This window comes from Apteryx rowi, unplaced genomic scaffold, assembly GCF_003343035.1.
Source record: "Apteryx rowi isolate R43461 unplaced genomic scaffold, aptRow1 scaffold_188, whole genome shotgun sequence".
Taxonomy (NCBI): domain Eukaryota; kingdom Metazoa; phylum Chordata; class Aves; order Apterygiformes; family Apterygidae; genus Apteryx; species Apteryx rowi.
The window spans coordinates 1,294,645-1,315,477 of NW_020448174.1; the positions used below are offsets into that span (position 1 = coordinate 1,294,645).

Consider the following 20,833-nt stretch of genomic DNA (forward strand, 5'->3'; position numbering starts at 1 on the left):
GTCTGATCAGTTACTCACAGTCTCTCCAGGGATCTCAGTCCAAAGAAAGAGCCATTCTTTAACCATAAGATCTTGTTGTTACTCAGAATCCTACAAGAAGTCAGGAAAGAATCTGGTTAATAGAACATGATAATTCCACTGATTAAAAACATGCAATTATAGTAAATGCAGAGCAGTCTCTGTAAAATACTAATCACAAATTCTCTGCTTCATTTCCATTTTCCCATCATAGCAGTAGATAAAGATTACAATTTCCTGAAGTACATGGTTACTTCTTTATTAAACAAGAGCACTTTCAAGAAATACATCAACAAAATGAAGTTTGGCTACAACACGAAAATTATAACCTTGATAAACACCCATGCTTCACTAGAAGATTGTAAACTASCCTTGGCAAAGGTGCTTGTCGGGCTTCCCAGCCAGCAAAAAGGCTGAGGAAGCAAGGGACAGGTTAAAACTGCTCCACCAGACAAGAGCCCAACAACATAGTTACTTTGCAGTGACTGCTATAAAAGCAGGGATTTACAAAGAACTGGGCTTCTTTACTGTCAACGGCTGATAGATCTGCCATAACAGAAGGTTCACCAGCCCGACCCTACTCCCTCAAATACAGAAATGGAAAACAGAGAAAATATTTCCATGATTTTTTTTTAAATAAGAGATACATCTCAAAAAAACAAAACCAAATCTCATTCCCTTACTGCAAAAACACTCATACTCATCCAAAAAAATGTTTTACCCTTGCAACCTCTGCGCAGTAGAAAACCAGCTGAAAGCTAGAGTAGAAGATTACATCTGGCCCTTCCCTAACAACACAGGCAAACTGAATCTGCGTACAAGTTACTTAGGAAGCTGTATATCTTTCCACTATGYTAAACTGCTGCCTATAAAACGTCACTAGTGGTCCTTTCTAATTTAGTGATTTTTTCCTCACTATATTTTCCCAACTATTGCAGAAGCAATATCATGTAAATATGCACACATTTTGAAGATGTAACCTCTTAAAAATCTCATAATGCATAAAAGAAATGCAATTTATTTTAGAAGGTCAAGAAATCATTTTAATAGATCTAATGATTATACAATGCACGGGAGAAACTTGTCAGTGTGAACAWATAATTCCAACTGCTTAAGAAAGTAGTCTTTTAGTGTAATGTTTACAATAAATTATAATTCTCTAATGCACAAAAATCCATTTTAGAATAAGATACTGCTTGCAATAAAACCAAACAAAAAGGTCTTCATGATCTTAACTAGCAGATTTGAGACTTCGAGAATCTACTTCCTTTTACTTTTTAAAAAATTTTTAAAATAATCTATTATGCAAGACTGTCTTGTCTGGCTCTTAGCATTTCCTATTGTATATTACTAGTAAGTGCTTTGCCCCAGTACATACATACTACATAAATTCACAAGGCCTAAAAGCAAAAGACAGTGCATAGCACTGACCCATAGATAAACATAAAATAATTGATAAAGTTAAAATACCATTATGTAAATAAAATGTGGAGAGTTTTGCAAGGTCTTTGTAAAAATTCATCAATAAGCATCAGTGCAAACAAAATTTGATAAAATTTGATGGCCCACTGTCAACAGACATGAGGAAGAACAGAGCAGCTCAGATTTGAGCTAGGAGCTAACGCACTTGGTGTCACGCCACGGTGTGACTCAATGCACTTGCGCAGCAACACTCCTCCTCACCCAGAGCTGGTAGCAGAGCAGACAAGTGGCAATGGCAATTTGAGACCGATCACGAACATAAGGCCTTAAATCTAGGAGCTCCCTTCCAGCCCTCTGTGCGAACTTCTGCAACCTCAGGACTAAAGCACACACCGTCTTTTGAAACAAGAAAGACCTCCTAGGTATGCAACAATACCATAAAGAAGAATTTAGTTTAAAAGGGATGTAAAGCCGTTTGCCTAGGCTCAGATTGCAGCGGGGACGGAGGATCATCCGTTATCCCCGTCCTCCCTGGTGCTGACAACGGCTCAGCGCCGGCCGGGCGGCAGCGCAGTTCCTGGAGGCCCCTCGCCTGGCTGGGCGGCCCCTCCACTTCCCTGGGCAGCAGCTGCCCCTTCCGCTCAAACCCGCATATTTGAAAGAGAACAGAAACCCACACGGATGACAAAAGTTAGCAATGGTCCAATACACACACAGTATATGGCCAGCGAGTGAGAAACTCCACATCCCACAACATCTTTCTTCTACTTCTCAGACTAACAATCATAACACATGCGACATAGTCAATATTTCCCTAACCTAGCAACTCTGCGTTACAATCCCAGGAACATATTTAAGCAAGTGACATGATGAAAGAGCACAAATTCTTTCAATGAATAGTGACATATATTGGAAAATTGTTTTAAAATTATGAATATCTAAACTAGAAAATGTAAATATATGAGATTTTCTACTATTTTATTCTGGTTTTATTGGTCTTATCTCCTGAGGATGAACAGAACTTGGATCAGTCTAGGAAAAGCAAAGTCCCAAGAATTAACGTTGGCTGGGCTTGGGAAGACTAACACATTAAATTCCACTTCATATCACATCATTTCATCATATGTTGTGTTATAGAGAGATCATCTTTGAAGCATTTGCAATGACATTAAATACAAATATTGTATTTGGACTGCTCTGCTTAGCCAGATTTACAAAGAAACATGTACTTCAGAAGCCTCATCTCACTTAGATATAGTATTTCTGTCTTTGAACATTTTGCATGATGCCGATTTGTTTTCCTGTTCTTCTATCCATTATGYCCAGACAAAGAGGACAGGCTGAATTTTATGAACTTAATTCCATGGAAATCCCAAGCTTCAGCAGCACATGCATCTCCTACTCTCCACCTCGTGGTCTTTTCTGTATGGCCCTAAGTGTGTAGGTTGAAACCAGTATCACTTATCCACATAAAACAAACCCCTGGAATTTAAGGAGAACTATCTCACTGATAATCACAACAAGAAGCAGAACATTTAGTTCATAAATAGAACTGACACGTAGTCAATACAGCTAATGTTCTACAATAYTGGTATTCCATTTAGTAATTTTATTTTATTTTTCTGAAAAAGAAATTAAAACTTCAAAAATATAAAGGACACCACAAAAATAAAAAGTATCACAGAACTTAGCTACATRCATTTCACTTTCTAAACTAAACTTTTCAGATCTTTACACCAGACTTTCACACAGTGATCAGGTTTCTAAATAAAATTTCCTTCATGGCCTTCTGTTCTCTACAGTGCCAACACGTTTTCTAAACACARTAATATGGATATTAGTTATAGTTAAAATCTGGAAATATATATATTTTTTCCCCCTGTGTGGAACAGGAAAGTATCATGGCTTTAGCACATTCTAGCATTCAGATAAGGTCCATGGGTTTAAAAAACAAAAAAACAAAACTTCTCTAGAATAACTACATACTATCTATGWTTTTTTTCAGCTGGTTGGTAGGTTTCATAGGAAGAATCCCCATTTTTAAGTACCTTTATTGATGTCCAAGAACTCACCTGGCTCTTATTAAAAAGGATTTAATCCTCACTGAAGACCAATTCTGTGCATACTATGAACAACAGCACTGGCAAACTTAGATGACATTATTTTTGTAATAATGAATCACTTGTTAAGCTTTTGATGAGACTTTTAACATTTTCCCTTCCGAGGGCATTTAGTGTGAGAATGGGGGTAGAAGGGAGGAAAAATTTGGTTACGTTGCTCAATAAACTAACACAAATGAGACAACTACAGATGACAAAAAGAAATTTTTTTAAATAACCAATGTATAGTCAAATTGTGGCTCTTATTCTTGAGGCTGAAATTCCATTGAAGAATTTGCTATATTACTTCTTTAGAAAAGTAACTGAATGGACATGAAATATATGAAGTGTGCCTGAAATARCATCACTCTGTAGTTTGGTATCTCTTTTCCCTCAAATACAGTCACCTGCTTACAGGAGGATGTTCGTAATTAGAGAGACAGAGAAATTTTGTGGGAAAACAGAGACATGAACACCACCCTTTTCATGTACTTACAGAAGTGAAGGTTTGGTGGGTAAGCACATGAAGATGCTATTCATGTCTTTGGTTTTGTATGTCTTGTAATTCTCTCTCTCAGATGCAGTGGTATTTTTAAGAGTTTCTAATGCAGTTATTTTACTTATTTGATATGAATCCCTTATTTTAACAAAAAATAAAGTATAATTTGGATTTTTGAAGTAAATCGCCACCATGCACCCACTATGATTAATTTTCTCACATTCTATTTATTGCCCTCAGCATTTTCACTTGCCTTGTTTTTTCTGATGTGCTAGTGAATCACAGTGCTAAAACAAACATTGCTGCACATTGTGACTAAGCAGCTGGGTCAATTAGTTTCCAGCCATGTGCTAAGAATCTCACATTTCAAATATTTTATTCTGATGAAACATTTGGAAAATGAGCACATTATTTTAGTGAAGCTATTCTCCAGAAGCAAATTCCATATAAAGTTTTACTTTTTTTTTTCCTCTCTCTCTCCTTTTTTTTAAGCATTTCCAAGGGGCATTTCTCCTCTCCTTCTAAAAAAGCAGTTTCCTAAAGTACATTTTGCAAAATAACTTTGTGTTGTATATGATGCTCCTCGACCCAGGCAACAGGAAGGTAAAACACAACCCAAACATGTCAGGTGGTGCTACTGCCCACCCGAGCCCTCACGGGACGCACCTCCCTAAACAAGGCCTGGGGAGGAAGGCAGCCCCTCATCAGCGGTGTCTCCGAACCGCGAGCTCGCGCCTGAACCCCTTCATCTCTCACCTCTCTCCTGCTCCTTCTCCCAAGACCAGGTCTGCGCTCTCCTGCCCCATGGAGCCCCGCAGCACTATCCCCCGCCTCCAAAATGGTCCCCTTCAAGCCCCCTCCCCTGGCTTCTAGCTGCACCCTAGAGGATGGGATCCATATAGGTAGTTTCAAGACGCAAACACACTACGCAGGTGCGCTGCAACCTGGGCTGCCTGCTATTTCACTCATCCTGCACTGCAAACCAACCAACCTCACGCGTACACAGTAGTATCAGTTACTGAGGATACCTAAGGCCAAGAGCCCAGCCCAGGGACCATTAAATCTCTGCTATGTGTGTTTATGTATGTATGTATGGCCATTTGCTTTGTCCTTTTGACCCAAATAAAKGTTGAGAGTAACAGTACAGGTTCATATTAAAATGGCAACCTTTTCTTCCCCCTCCTTTGCGGGGAGGGACTGTGGTGGAGCATCCATGGACACAGCACAGCACTTGGCCCTGGGTCTCCTCTGAGAGGGACCTAGTCCTCCCATTAGGGTTAATCAAGCACAAATCCCAGTTTCCTTAAAGGGATGCCAGTACTTTGCTTTTGTGAAACTATGAAAAGTGCAAAAAGATGTAAACTTGTGTGACAAAGTCTCATTCAGGTATAAAAACTTGCCCAACAAAGAGAATCTATTGCATTATGAAAAGATGCATCAAATAAAAAGCTCTCAGTCATAATGCAAACAAACTTCAACTTCCTACAACCCCTCAAGCAGAGGGGAAGAATCTTCCTGCCATGCCCTCAAAGCCAGTGGACTTGGGTTCACTTGAAACAACAGAGGAAATAAATTCCACAGCCGAGGCCTCTTCAGTGAGAAGATGTGGCCTCCCACCCAGCGGAGCCTGAAGAACGTCAGCTCAAGTACGCCGGTCAAGGTCTCTAAGGCAGCAGTGTGCCCAAGAGTGCTTCAGATAACCAGACCCAAGACAGACAAGACATTTCAGATGAAGACTGCCATTCTCAAATGCACACTTAACACAGAAGGAAGTCTGTCCTGTTACTGGAAATATGTATTCCCTGTGATAATATTCGGGGGGAGGGAATCACGGGGGGGGGGGGGAAGGTAATACATCAACTTCTACACGATTTTCAGTTGGGCAGCGCAGGAACTGATTCAGAGCTGTGTCTAGCTGATGTTAGCTGAACAACAATGTCTAGAAAATGAATCCTGCAAAACTCTTTCTTTAAGGTCTGCTCATTCAGACCAGCTGAAGGTACCCTTAATGTACCACCAGAGACACCTACCAGGACACCAACCACTCTTACCACTGCTGTGAGCCTCCTCTTAATCCCTGCTGCTTTTCCCATTTCTCAGACAGAAAAAGATGTGGGAGATGGATATCCAAGATACCTTTGACAACAGATAGAAAACTTAGTCCACTAACATCTTATATTTTATATCTGAGACCTTGTGTTGGGGATGTGCATTTCAAAGTTCTGCAGTTTCTCTTACATAGTAATTTCAGTTCAAGACAGAGGGGAATATCTTTTATTTAAACAAAATTTAAGCACTAAAAATAGTGACTCATTTTACATGGAACACTAATAACAGTTGGCATGTCACAATCTAAGCTAAGCTACTTCTCTTTACACATACTGTGTGGTTAGATAGAAAAGGAGTATGCGCAGACATCCTATGAAATACTTGGACACAATGGTTGGAAAAAACGTGAGAGAATAATACAGTAACTCAGTATCTTTTTCTCATATTATATTACTGCATAAGACAGGAAACATTTATATTGAAATACTACAGKATAAAATGAAAAACTATTTTAAAGGTTTTAAAATCCTTCTTCCAAGTAAACAAAAATACTGTTTATTCCCACAACATGCATAATTCATTGACACTTGTACTACAAAAAACAAATTAAAAAGGGACTTGCAGCACAAAAATGGCAAGAATAGAAAGAAAAAAGAAAACCCTGCTCTTTTCATGCCACATATGTAGATATACATGTAGCTGTCATAAAACAGAGCTACTGGACACCAACTGTACTGGTCTCAGGTGACACATCTCTTCCCTAAGGAGGTTGTGATCTATTGTATTGTTTTTCAAACTGAACAAATACTATGTTGAATCCTACAAAAATCCTGTAGCATGTAATAAACCCTAGTCACTTAGCAACCTCCCAATTGGTTTTATCATTACTTTCAGTATTTTCCAGTTGTTAGCTGGAAAACTATTTCCAAACTATTAGCTTTTGCTAAACCCATTCACCTGCAGCATGATCAAACCCAAGCATTAGTTAAAACAGAAAAATACTCAATATGACATTCAATTGTAAACAAACACTGTGTTATACATGATCAGATAAACAAACATTTCTAGCTGAAGAAGTACTAACAATGTACTACTTGCTCTTCTAACAAGAACAGTATCACTTGAACAGATATTTCCAAATCTGGATACTATTTAATGACTGCAAAAAAAGTGAAAGAGCTATAAGGACTGAAAACCTAACTCTAGGTAATTATTTAAGTGAAAGGCCCTCCAAAAGGGCAAAGAAACACTAATAGTCTGTCATACATTTGATGGAACATAGGAGAAACTGTAGTTGACCATTCATATTATGGAAATACAATACTGCTTTTGTGGAAAATCATTGTTTGGTATTCTCAATTTCATTAACTCAAAGTATAAGGTGAAACTGATATTAGAAATAGTATTTTTAAGCCATGAACTACAAAGTAGACAAAAGAATTTTCTTTGGAACAAACCTAGATTGTTCCTTCACTCTTCCTGCTGGTGGCTTTTCCCTAGTGCTCCTCCTGGGTTGTATAAGAGACTGCTAGATCTCATCCAAAAGAGCAAGTCAGACAGTTTGTGCATAAATCATTGCAAAACCTTATTTAATTAACAAAAATCACATTCAAGAGCATTTTTATGTAAGCAACACCACAATTCAAACTGTAAAACAAAATATCTTCATCACTAGCAGGACACAGCTCATCCTTTCCCCAATATTGGTTCAGTGGTATGTATCAACAAAAAATAAGGCAGCAAGGTCACTCTTGAGAATAAATCTTGATTTGATTTCTTAACAGTGGGGAAGTTAAGAGCTCCCAGCTTYTGAAACAAGCTCCCTCCACTACAGGGTGATATTCATTAGCTGAACAGGACAAGAAGCAGTGCTTTGATTCCTGCTGCTAATAGAACTGTAAGTACTTCAGAAAAGAAATTATAGGCTATAAATGTATAGACCAGTCAAGAACCAAAGTATCATAGAGCAATTCTATGCTGAAAGTTTAATCAACTGTATTCAAGAAACTCAACACCTAGAAAACCTATTTCGTTAATGGATGACTGCAGAAACAGGTTTGACAATATAAACAGTAAATAAAAGCATGAAGTCCTGTTTCACTGAAATCATAGCATGTTATACTGCTGAGGATATAAAAATATCTCTACCTTTACAGACCCATCATTACTACAACCTTTATACCATCATTAAGTTATCTAGATAAATTTTGCTTTAAGAAGCCTTCAACTTGAGTGCAGATAACTTTTTCAAATATAAACTAACAATTCAACATACAACCTTTTGAGAAGGCGGCATTTTCATTACATCTTTTGTGAAATATGATTTCTTATAATAAAGATATAAAAGAACTTTTGGACTATGCCACTATACCTACCTAGTTTCTCTGTGCACAGTCTTTAGTTTAAAGATACTTATGCATGTTTAACTTTCCACAGTGAGTCCTACTGAGTCCAGCAGAATTACTCACGAGTGAAAATTATCATGTGCATTAGTTTTTGAAGATCAAAGGTTCTATTGTCAACATTTTCTTTGGAAAAAGGGAGGAATTGTTCAAAGCTATCTCCACAATGAGAAGGAAATCCTTATGTCTGCACTTTCAGTAACACACCATTTCTGAAGAGCGTATGCAAGCAATTGGTGACARCATAGGTCTGCGTGCCTTGTTGTTCCTAGCTCTGCCTTTGACTCACTGCACAACCTTCATTAAATCATTCAATCTATTTGTTCTTCAGGGTACAGGATTTATAAACAGATAATGTGACACCTAAATCTTAAATATTTAAAAAGTGCCTTAAGAGCTTTTCAGATACACATATAAATATATACATATATTTCATAAATTAGTATATACATTTTACATGCATTTATTAGTGAGGGAGGGGAAAAGAGATTGATACAGACTAAAAAATAATTACTTTTTTCCCCTCATTAAGCAACTTGACATAATATGTAAAAGAACTTAGTGAAGTTATTGCTTATAAGAAAATTAGCTTTTCATTTACTTGTCATTCAGCACAGTTGACTTTATGGTGAAATGACACTCTTATAGCTGTCATTCAAACTCTTACACAATTCACTGATTACCTATGGTGTGAACAAGGACAGGAGGACCAGAACAGCTGGGTGACCCCACACGGGAACAATGTGCAGATTTTGGCATTTCAATGCACTCAACACCAGTTAGACAGGCAAGAGCCTGAGAAACATCTTTAACCCATAAGATGGGAGTTTTTACATTAACTTCAGTGGGCCCAAGGAGTTCATTGAGGTTCCTCATTTCAAATTGGTGTGAGGGTTACTGTGAGTAATTCGCAGGGGTGAATCAAGGCAAGGTCAAGCTAGCAGCGTATCCTTCCTTTCTTCTGTTTCGTCAAATAAACATCAGCATCCCAGGCTGCCTTGCAGCTCTCTCACATGAGCTGAAACTGTTGTTTACATTATCTATGATACATTCAGATAGCCTTATTCTCCAAATAACTTCTGAATCCCTGTTTAAGCTCAAGCATTTTAACCAGATCAATCAAATTTCAATAATTTCTATAGTCTAAGTTTTGTAAGAAATCATTCACTTTTCCTAATTTGGAATTTACTATACCTTCCTTTCTTCTAAATTGCTTTGAAAAAGGATTAACAATTCTTGAGCCAGCACTCCTTACTATGCTTTTCAAATTACATTTTATTTATTTGTTATAAGATCTTTTCAACCTCTTTCCACATCATTACTCTTATTCAGCCCACTACCCTTCTTTCAAAACCTTTTGTTTTTCCCAGTTTTGCTGATTTTAAGTATTTCTAATACAGCATCCTAAATAGTTTCCATATTATTTCTGAAAAACACACTCAGAATTGCCTTACAAATACTCATGTGCTTCAATTACTGCAAGAGAGAAGCAGTAAAATTGCTGAATATAAATTCAAAAAAAAAAACAGTGAAAATTCTTCAATGTAGTAATTTATTTTGATTTCCTTCCAAATTGGTTTGTTTTTATAATGGTTATATCTTAACTCATAGGTTCCGCCGGGACTGTAATTGTGTTTTGCTGAAGAGATATCTGCAGTAGTATTTTCTAAATGATGATATATATCAGCTGATAATTCAATAAGATAAGGAACTCATTCTGGATCCTTTGGGTAATAAATCCAATAAGTTTAAAAACTGAAAGCTGAAAAAACACTGGTCTGACAACACAAAATAATTCCTAGATGAATTTTAGGGGAAAAGTTTCTCCTTAGGAGACATTTTAAAGAGCTAGACCATTAAATCTAAATTGCTAGTTCTATTTTGCCTCCAACAGTAGGACTGCATGTCAGGAAGCTTTTCTTAGTACTCCATTTGGTTTCAAAGATGACTGAGAGGAATAGAGATTTACGTGTGAATAAGTGTGACAAAGAAGTTTTTCTGAAGTACTGCAAATGACTGCTGCTATATGCTCTGGCAGAACGAAATCCCTGCATTTGAAACAGTTGGTGCTTACTCATACTTAAATCAAGACATCCAGCAACCCGTCCCATAATGCTAGATGCCATCATATCAGTTCATGTTTCTTTTGGTGGTACTTATAATTCTTGAAAGTGATTAAAAAAAAATTTTTTTTTTGATACACAGAATAGCACCCAGTTCAGATAGGCAATGCAGGACATGCCCAATTAGAGCTAATTTACAATCACAGAATCACCGAGGTTGGAAGGGATCTCCATTGGTCATCCAGTCCAACTCCTACAAAAGCAGGTCCGGTTACTTCAGGTTGCTCAGGGCCATGTCCAGTCATGTGTTGATGATCTCCAAGGATGGAGACTCCACTCAGAGTTCTAGTTCCAGTATTTAGCTATTCTCACAGTAAATTTTTTTTTTCCTTACAGTAAGTTGGAATTTCCCATGTTCCAGCTTGTTCCCTTTGCCTCTCATTTCAACAGTGTACCTCTATTTTCTCCACACCCTCCCATTAGGGAGCTGTAGACAAAAATAAAGTCTCCCCTTAGTTTTGCCTTCTCTAGGATGAACAAGCCGAGTTCCCYCAGCTTCTCTTCATATGCCATACACTCCAGGCCCTCAAGTCCACTGCCTTGGCAGCCCTCTGCTGCACTCAGTCCAGTTTGTCAAAACTTACCTTGTACCGGGTATCCCAAAACTGGACACAGCACTCCAGATTTGGTCTCACCACTACTGAACAGAGGGCAAGGGCTCACTGCTGACTCATAGTCAATTTGTCGTCAACCAGAACCCCAGGTCTTTTTCCTGCAAAGCTGTTTTCCAGCCAGTTGCCCCCCAACTTGTMCTGTGATCAGGGTTATTCTGCCCCAGAGGCAGGGATCTTTGTAGTTGTCTTTGTTGAGCTTCACGAGGCTCCAGTCAGCCCATTTGTCCAGCCTGCTGAGATCTCTCTAACTGACAACCCTGCCATGCAGCACATTATTCACTGCTACTCTCAGTTTGTATTGTCCAAAACTTGCTGAGCGTGTACTCCATCCCATCAATCAYGCTGTTACTGAACACACTAAACGTTTTTGGCCCCAGTATCAATCCTTGAGGGGCACCACTAGTAACGGGCTGCAAACTGGACGTTGTACCACTGGTCACCTGCATATAATGCCCAACCATCTAGAAATTCTTGGTTCAGAGTCTACCTATGATGGGAACCTAGGCACGCCTTGCTTCAGCCAGCACAAAGGACAAAATTCTTGGTCTTCAATGCCCATTTCAGGATAATGAGCCCAAAAGGACATATATTTAAGTTGCTAGGGACTCATTACCCAGCATTCATATCAGAACTCTGTGCAGAGAGCACAGTTCTGAGAGTGCTAAAATGGTGACACTTTCTGGTGATGGAGCCATCAGGCACGGTAGATTAGTCTGGCATTAAGTATTATTTTTAAGGTAGAAATTCTGTAAACTATATATATTATGAGCATTTCTATTTGCAACAGAGGAGACTGAACAATCCCCCAAAAACTGGGATTCAGAAGTTAAGGCCAGACAGTCTGAGGTTTTCTGCTCTTTCACCTTAAACCTACTACATAAACTAGTGTAAATGGTTATGGCAAAATGCAAGATTGCAACAGTAAGGTTCAAACTGAGGAACCCTGAGCCACACATGAGGAGGTGGACCTTGAGCTTCACTTCAGTCTCCTGGTTTATCCAACTTGAACCCTAACTGGACCAAGAGTATTTATACTAGGGGTTATATGGCAACATATATCTGTAGGCAATCTATAGCCTGCCAGTTGTGCTAGGAAACGTAAAATTAACTTAAACTGCCATGTACTATTTCATTTCTGTGTCAGTTCTTTCCTTATGGATCCTGAAAATATTAGGTAAAAGACACAAATGAGACAATGAGAGCAAGCTCTATCAGATCAGACCCCAGTTCAATATACCCAAGTCATCTTGAAAAATTATCAGAATCTAACACATACGGAAAATAAACTGTATAAGATTTCGGTTGCTTCCAGCACTAAGTTATATTATTAAAGGGATTACATTTTTTAAAATTCTCCACATTAATACATTATTACCGAATATATATTTGGAAAGAAACAAACATTTCATGTCATCATCTAGAAATAAAGCTTTCAGTTAATTTTTATTTCCAAACTGGAACTATATTAAGGTGTGCCAAATCAGTACACAGAATTAATAATGAGTTAGTACAGACAGAAGACTCAGCTTGTTTAGTTAAGAGCACTAATTTGAGATGAAAACAATGTTCATTCTGCCTGTTGTTTCTTACCTCCACAAACTGATTTTGCACTGTTCAAGGGCAACACGGTTACCTCAAGAAAATGAGCTAAAACATAAGATTCCCATAAGCAGTCTGGGAAGGCAGTTCTCATTCAGTGTAATGAACTTCACCCAGGAGCCTCAAATGCTATCTATCAGCTCAGGTGCTTGAATAATCCTCCCAAGACCCTGTTGTTAATATTTGATGTTCTTTCCATTTTAGCTATATCTGCAATCTCTGAAATAAAGCTTTCAACACAACTGTTCAAAACACCGATATAAATAATACAAACAAGAAACCCAACATTTGATCCGAGTTCCATCACACAAGTAACTTTTTCCTACCTTGCTTTGTCTTTTTTTCTTTCACATTAGTCAAGGTGCGATCCATTCAACCCCTTCGTTTGATACTTGCCTGTGAATATTCAGCATTACTTCACAGTGTGCATTTCTGTCAAATAGCCCCTAAAACATTTAAATATACAGTAACCGTAGCTGACTGCATTGCTTTTACAATAATAAACTCTGGCAGTAATATCCACAAGGAATTCCAAAGCCTTTGTAAGGAATCATGTCCTGAAGCTATCACAGCTATGCTAAATGAAGCTCAGTTATTCCTAATGGTTTCCCAATTCATATTTTTAGTGGTTTTTAAAGTTTTCCTAAAATAATGAAGACAGAATAATTTATTCATTTTTCGTAAGTGTCTTCAGAGCCTTGAATAAATAATGAGAGTGACAGCACCTTTCAAGGATGCCTGAAATGACACAAAGGGAGCTGCTTTAAGTGAGACCAGTTGCATTTATTTATTTTCATAAAAACACAAATGTCCACAGCAAGAAGAGAAGAAAGAAGAGAAAGAAAAGAAAAAAGGGAGGAGAAGGAGGCAGTTAGAATATAGCTACTAGCACTGATGAAGAAAGAACAACTAAAGGAAACTAAGGTTAAGGTTGTATGGTCTGCCGCACGTACAACCGTTCATTAAGCTGGTCCAGAAGTGAAAGACTTATTTGTCATTCAGAAAAGCAGAGTGACCTGCTTGAAATTAAGCAGAATGACAGAAAAGGAGCAGGTTATTGAATAACTCCTCAAGTAAATAGATTGGACATTCATTCTGTGGGCAAGCCACTGTTAAAATAACAGATACTTGGGTGCAACTGAAGCAATGGAAGCTGCAACATCCATCAAAGACAAGAAAGTAGAGCAAAGAACAGAGCATAACAGACAGTGCCAGCAACAGCCAAAACCAACCCAGGTAGCCATCTATTTCTTTTTTATTAAAATATCATTTTCTCATTTATATTTGTGCTATTCACAACATATGGAGTGGTTATTCCTTTACTGATCACTCAGGCAAGTGCTCTTTGTTAATGCATATTGTGTAGAATATGAGATGGCCAACTTAAATGATATTTAAGTTAGCAAAATTGCTAGTACAGACACTTAATCTCTTTATTAGATTTGGATTGAAACCATAAAATATTTGTTAATGGCTGCCAAGTGCCTGTCAGATGATAAAAACTGAAAAATTCTTAATCAGGACTAGAAAGAAAAATCTATAACATATACTGCTAGAAACATCCGGTAACATTTATACAATTAAACTTGAGTATTTCAGTGTTTTTTCATTCATCTTCCCCCCTCACACTGTGGTATTATAAAGACTAAAGAGAAGGTAAGTATGATAATTTTCCTCCAAACTTAGTTTAAATATCCATTTCTGTTGTGTTTCATGTATTGAATTTAGCTAACTTCAGTATTCCTTCCTAGTTAGGCCCCTTTCTCTAAAACCTGTTTACTTATCTCCGGTCAGACTGCAAGCTCTTTTAGAATATCAGAAAAGCACTGAGAGAAATTGAGAGATTTGATGTCACACATTAGCATGCTACGGAATAGTTAAAAGATATCAAAAGACCTCACCTACAGAGCCAGCTAAAAGACGTGTTTTAAAGGTTAGGCGAAGATATGAGTTTCATTTTTAAAAATAAACTCCTTCAAAATCATAACACAAAACCCAACATATGATACAGCACCAATAGATTCCATACTTTGAAAATGCCTAACTCAATGTAATCTTAGTCAAAAAATTGCCTGATGCAAATTAAAACCTTCCTCGTTCCAAATCCTGCAAAGGATTCAAGTAATCGTGAACTAATTCCAGCAATGTATATGGAGTTGCTCCTGAGCACATGTAATACTGATAAAATCAGTTATATTAAGTATAGAGCATGGGGAGGGAAGGGGGGGGGAAAATCAGTGAATAAGAATTGATCAATGCCTTAATTATATACAATTCTAGTTTAACCAATTTTAATATTTATGTAGAATTATAAGACACTACCTTAAAGCCTTTCATGGCAAGATAATCACACACTCCCTGACTGATATACCTGAAACCAAACTTAAAGCATCCACATGGGTTGTCTACCTATAGTAATATTATTTCCTGTTTCATGCTCAAATTTTCTTTTCAACTCATTTTCAAAAATGTTTCTATACATGTCAGATACATCTTGTTTCAAGGATGACAACTTTGGAAACAAAATTGTTTTTGCGGTATTTGGCACTGTTTTTAAATCTCAGTCTCAGAAAACTGTGGCTGTCAGGTTTACCTCTCTTTAAAATAAGAGGTTTCTAGGTATCGTGGTTGCATAAAAAGCTTAAAAAGTTGACCCAAGTATATCGTGTAAGTTCAAAAATGACAAGTTAAGTAGAAGAAACATTAGAAAAAAGGCCTTTTTTTCTGATTTATGACTTCTGAGTACATTAATTTAACAATAATGTCCTTTTCTCCTTCAAACTAACACTGCAAGCGCATACTGAAACAGATCTGGGGACCCCAAAAATTTATAGTAGCTTGCCTGAAATAGCAGGAGACCTACATATTTCCCTGCTGCAGGGAGAGCAGTACCTCTGCAGTACGCTCCATTCGTTTCCTCAGGAGCTCACCAAAAACCGACAGAATTGGCAAGTCCCTTGCTAAGGGAAGGGAGCGGGAGCCGCGAGAGCGAGCCGCCGCGGGACTCTGCACAACCCACAGGAACATGGGATGGGAAAACTGTCAGGGAGCTGCTGAAGACTGAGCCCACATCAGCAAGACTTTCACACTCACTCTGAGCTTTCTCTAGGTAGCAAAAAATCAGAAGAAGGGTAAGGAGTGGGGGGATCTCAGAGCAGCTTCATTTGCGTAACCGTGGCTTCTGGAGAGCACTTTGCACAGCCAAATGCTCTTCGGATTGCTAGCTCCGAAACACTTCTTAACGAAAAGCTATCCAATTGCTGCTGAATACTCAGCTATGCAACACAACCACGATTTTAAATCCTCATAGTGAATAGACAGTATATTCCCTAGATGCTGTTTTGGCAGATGAAATGTCTATTTACGAAGTCTGAATTTATAAATTTACTTCAGTTCAGAGTGATCAGTGCTGGAGATGCACAACCCATAAAAGTGCTCCTGTACCAGAGCAGTCACTCAGAGAGGGGATGTTTTACCTTTCAGACACTGCTGYGTAGATGTTCAGGCATGATTTTGGGATTCAGAGCCAAGGTTGCTGGAGTTTTAAAATGCTTTTGATGTTTCTTACATCAACAATAATGAACAATAACAGCCATCTATTGTGATACACGCACATTTGAAGACCATTATCATGCTGTGTGTAGCTGCATTTTTTTTTATTATTTTTTTTTAGTAAATACTAAACTAAACTGGCTTAGTTTTAGCACCAAAAGGGATTTGTAGAAAAGCAAAAGGCAATATCTTCTTGTGTCCTCTTTTTTGATCCCAGTATGCATACTAGAGGATATGTAAACATATCATTCCTTATTCTGGAAGGAATTTTACTTGGCCAACGGAATCTTCTTAGCCTTTTTAACAAAACAGATTTGGGGATATTTAAAATGGTTGACCATCTTCTGAATGATGTTGAGATGTCAAAGGTTATTTTTCATTGCAAAGCATTCTCTTACTGGTTTTAATAGAATGGAACTATGACTATTTTATTTTGCAATAATGCACAGGAAATGGATAAACAAGGATTTCAAGCTGTCTCTTCTCTCCTCCACCCTCAGTGCAAAATAATATAGTTATCCAGCAGATTTTAATCACAAGTAAAAAAATAAGGAAAAAACCCTTTAAACTTTCGTATTGGTTTTATGATCAAAGACAAAATCCAGAATGGAGTAGTAGAAGCAGAAAATGAGATATTTTCATCAGGAGCCTGTCACTGGAAGCTGTACTACGCTTCCCCCCCCCACCCCCCCCATAAAGCACATCTCAGTATGCGTTATACTTGAAATTATACCCACTTACGTAAGTGGGTATTATTTCACAGACAGTGAATCCAAGTACCAGAAAAAAGAATTATTTTTCCAGCTTCAGACTTGTGGCTGAGCTGGAAACAAAATCAGATCTTCTGTGTTTCAGACTACAACCCTAAGCAAATGACCATCCTTTCTACTTCACTAATTTCAACTTGGGCAGGAATTAGCTAAGAATTACAACAAGAGCAACAATTATGAGCAAGAATTAGCTGGCAATCATGAACTATCTTAGGAAAGTTTAGGACAACTCCACCTGAACTGGTTTAGACAAAGCTAATTTCATTCATAAGACTGAGCTTCTTATCAAATCACTATGTATAAAAACTTATATATATGATACAGATATTCATTTAACATATTCCATTAAACTAATTATGTTCCAGCAAAGCAGTAGCTAATCTCTCTGGGAAAGCTTTCTCGATGCCTTTCTTGTTAAGTGCAAAATACAATTAAAACCTTAAGCTCAGCTGTGAAATCTCTCTGAACAGTCACTTGGTCAGAAAGGCAATGACAGCAGTGGCTCTTCTCAGGGACACCTGACTACCCAGCACCGAATGGGAAAGGACCACTCTGAACATCATTCTCACAGAATGATTGAGGTTGGAAGGGACCTCTGGAGATCATCTAGTCCAACCCCCCCGCTCAAGCAGGGCCACCTAGAGCACATTGCACAGGATCGCGTCCAGGCAAGTTTTGAGTATCTCCAGAGAAGGAGACTCCACCACCTCTCTGGGCAACCTGGTCCAGTGCTCTGTCACCTTCACAGTGAAGAAGTTTTTCCTCATGTTCAGACAGACCTTCCTGTGTTTCAGTTTGTGCCCGTGGCCTCGCGTCCTGTTGCTGGGCACCACTGAAAATAGTCTGGCCCCATCCTCTTGACATCCTTCCTTAAGCTATTTGTATACATTGATAAGATCCCCTCTCAGTCTTCTCTTCTCCAGGCTAAACAGGCCCAGCTCTCTCAGCCTTGCCTCACAAGAGAGATGCTCCAGTCTCCTAATCATCTTTGTAGCCCTTCGCTGGACTTGCTCCAGTAGTGCCATGTCTCTCGTACTGGGGAGCCCAGCACTGGACACAGTACTCCAGATGTGGCCTCACCAGGGCTGAGTAGAGGGGAAGGATCACCTCCTTCGACCTGCTGGCAACACTCTTCCTGATGCAGCCCAGGATGCCATTGGCCTTCTTGGCCACAAGGGCACATTGCTAGCTCATGGTTAATTTGTTGTCCACCAGCACTCCCAGGTCCTTCTCCGCAGAGCTGCTTTCCAGCAGGTCAACCCCCAGCCTGTACTGGTGCATGGGGTTGTTCCTCCCTAGGTGCAGGACCCTGCACTTGCCTTCTCAGGAGACAGAAAACCTCAGAGCAAAGATCCATTTCATTTCGTCCCTGTACCATCATCCAACATGCCAAGTAACTATGCTTCTAAAAGATAAACTTGGGTGTATTACCTGAGCAAATTCCCTAAGAGAATTATATGCCATGATAAAACCTGGTAACATCGTTTCAACATTTGCAGTCTTAAAGGGGGTAACAGCAATTTCCAGTTTTGTCAGCATTAAGCTACCTACAGGCCACATCAATGACTTTAAAAACTCTTATACTAATTGCAGCTATGAAAATAGCACACCAGACATCATGCCAGATCAGATCTCTGTTAACACCAGAGAACAAATGTTTTGTGGGCCTCTTCAGAAAATCAGTATCTGCTCTGTGAYGCCAAACCCTAAGGAGTTTTTAAATTAGCTTTGAAAAGATATTCACTAATCACAACTAGTATGATTTTATAGAAATTCAGATATAGCTTGACATCATTTCAGCAGACAAGATTAAAAGAATGGGAACATACCACACAGAGTACTGACTTCACAAGTCAAGTTGTGAAACCTGAAATCTCTCTCACTTAACAGATGCTGAGTACCAACAGACCTAAGAACCAGTACAAGAAAATCTGATTGCTGTATGCACACAGTTCATCATAAACTTAAAGACACCAGGCAACAAATGCTGCCTAAAAGGGACTCTAAGGAACTCCATCGAGCTGTCAACAGTCTGCTAGATTTTCAGCTCCCTTTYAGTGTGGGAGATGAATAAATAATAAAAAAAAATTGCTGGACTCGATGGCATCTTTACAGAGCTTCTGAATTACCTGGATTTGAAAGGAAGATTTTTGACTGTCAAAATTTCTTTACCAACAATCTTCACACATATTTGAAGAGCACAAGGCTGGAAAATTTAATCTGAAGATTCTAAAGATTAAGACGACAACTGGACCCAGTTAACGATGAGTACTTTCACTTAACACTTGTCACAGTTYGTTATAGTAGCTTCATTTGGAATTGACCCCCGCCTTGGCCCAGAAAGGGTTAAATCAYTTCTCACTGTTATGGTCAAATTCTAACATTGACTTTTATGCAGATGATTGCTACCAAAAGCAATGAAGAACTGTAGTGGCATTCATTGACCTTTCATCCACATCTAATACTATCTGACAGAGAGACTGTTACTCAATCTGTCAATTATAAATTGCCACCCTGCTCTCACTCGGATCAACTAAATCATCTGTGAAAAGTAAAAAAAATATATATATATCCTCCTCACATACCTCTATACCTACCATGGCAATAAGTCTCATGAAAACATTCAGCACTGGGTATGGTTCTGAGCTTGCACCAACTTTTCACAGCTGTGATAAATTACTGTGGTTTGTGTGACTGCAAATTTATCTTAAATGAAGTTGACATTGCATTTGTAGCTATGGCTTGTACCCCAAAATAAGCTGGTTACTCTTGTAAGCTTTAAAGACTATTTTCAAAGATGATTTCAGGACTTAAAGGATCTACTGCTAAGACTGGAGCCTGAAATCAGACGCTTTCAAAACTATAGCATCTGTTCTGCTTCAACAACCAAAATGTGGTGAAGCAAGTGAAAGCACAGAATTAAKGCACACTGATACGCAAGGAGGCCAAACCCAGGTGCCCCATGGGGCGAGGCTGCTGTAGCACCACACTCTTAGGTCTAACCAGTAGTAAGGCTGAGCAGGTATTCCCCAGTAGCACCCACACCAACACACAGATACAACACACACACACACATATATATGGGGGGAGGAGGGTGTTTCTTCCCTAAACCTCCCATAATAAGTCTTGCACAAGCCCCAAAAGCTCTTCCCCTTTATCCCACAACATGTCCCAGGCAGAAACGCCCCTCAGCCCACAAGATGCTCTGGAGAGCAGCCCCTGCTACCTCATCACGCTGGTCCCACACCTGGCCCATGGGACTGAGAGTGCCTGGGACAGCCCTAGAGGAGCCAGACAGGCTGCCGGCTCCTCTGAGCGGGTAATTTGGGTTCTCCCACCCGCCGCTGTGCCTCCTTGCTCCTCTGTGCTGGTGGGGAGGAGTCTCCTGGGCTGAGCCCTCTCCTGCGAGGGCCTGGGGCAGGGTGTCATTCGGGTGCCCCCACCCGCCACCGTCTCTCTGTGCTCCTTCGTGCTCACGGAGATGAGCTTTTTACCACATCGCCCAACACTAACAACTTCCTGAAACACCGCCGAATCTAACTGAACAGCATACTCAAATACCAGTCTCACCTGGAGAATGCCAAYGGAAGAGAGAAATGCAGCCACGCTTCCCGACCCAGCAACACAGGCACCGTCACAATTTCAGAGATTTCATCACAGACACCGATTCTGTCTATGGCAGATCA

The 20,833-nt window shown here is 39.1% G+C and overlaps 1 protein-coding gene across 1 annotated transcript in view; it reads right to left on the bottom strand.

The window, feature by feature from the left end:
• The window catches only part of LOC112964182 (adhesion G protein-coupled receptor A3-like), a 284,114-nt gene that overhangs the window by 239,092 nt on the left and 24,189 nt on the right, over nucleotides 1-20,833 (bottom strand). The window contains exon 2 of the mRNA XM_026061933.1: nucleotides 19-90. Within this exon, the coding sequence (XP_025917718.1) occupies nucleotides 19-90 (72 nt within the window). The remainder of the gene's footprint in view (nucleotides 1-18; nucleotides 91-20,833) is intronic.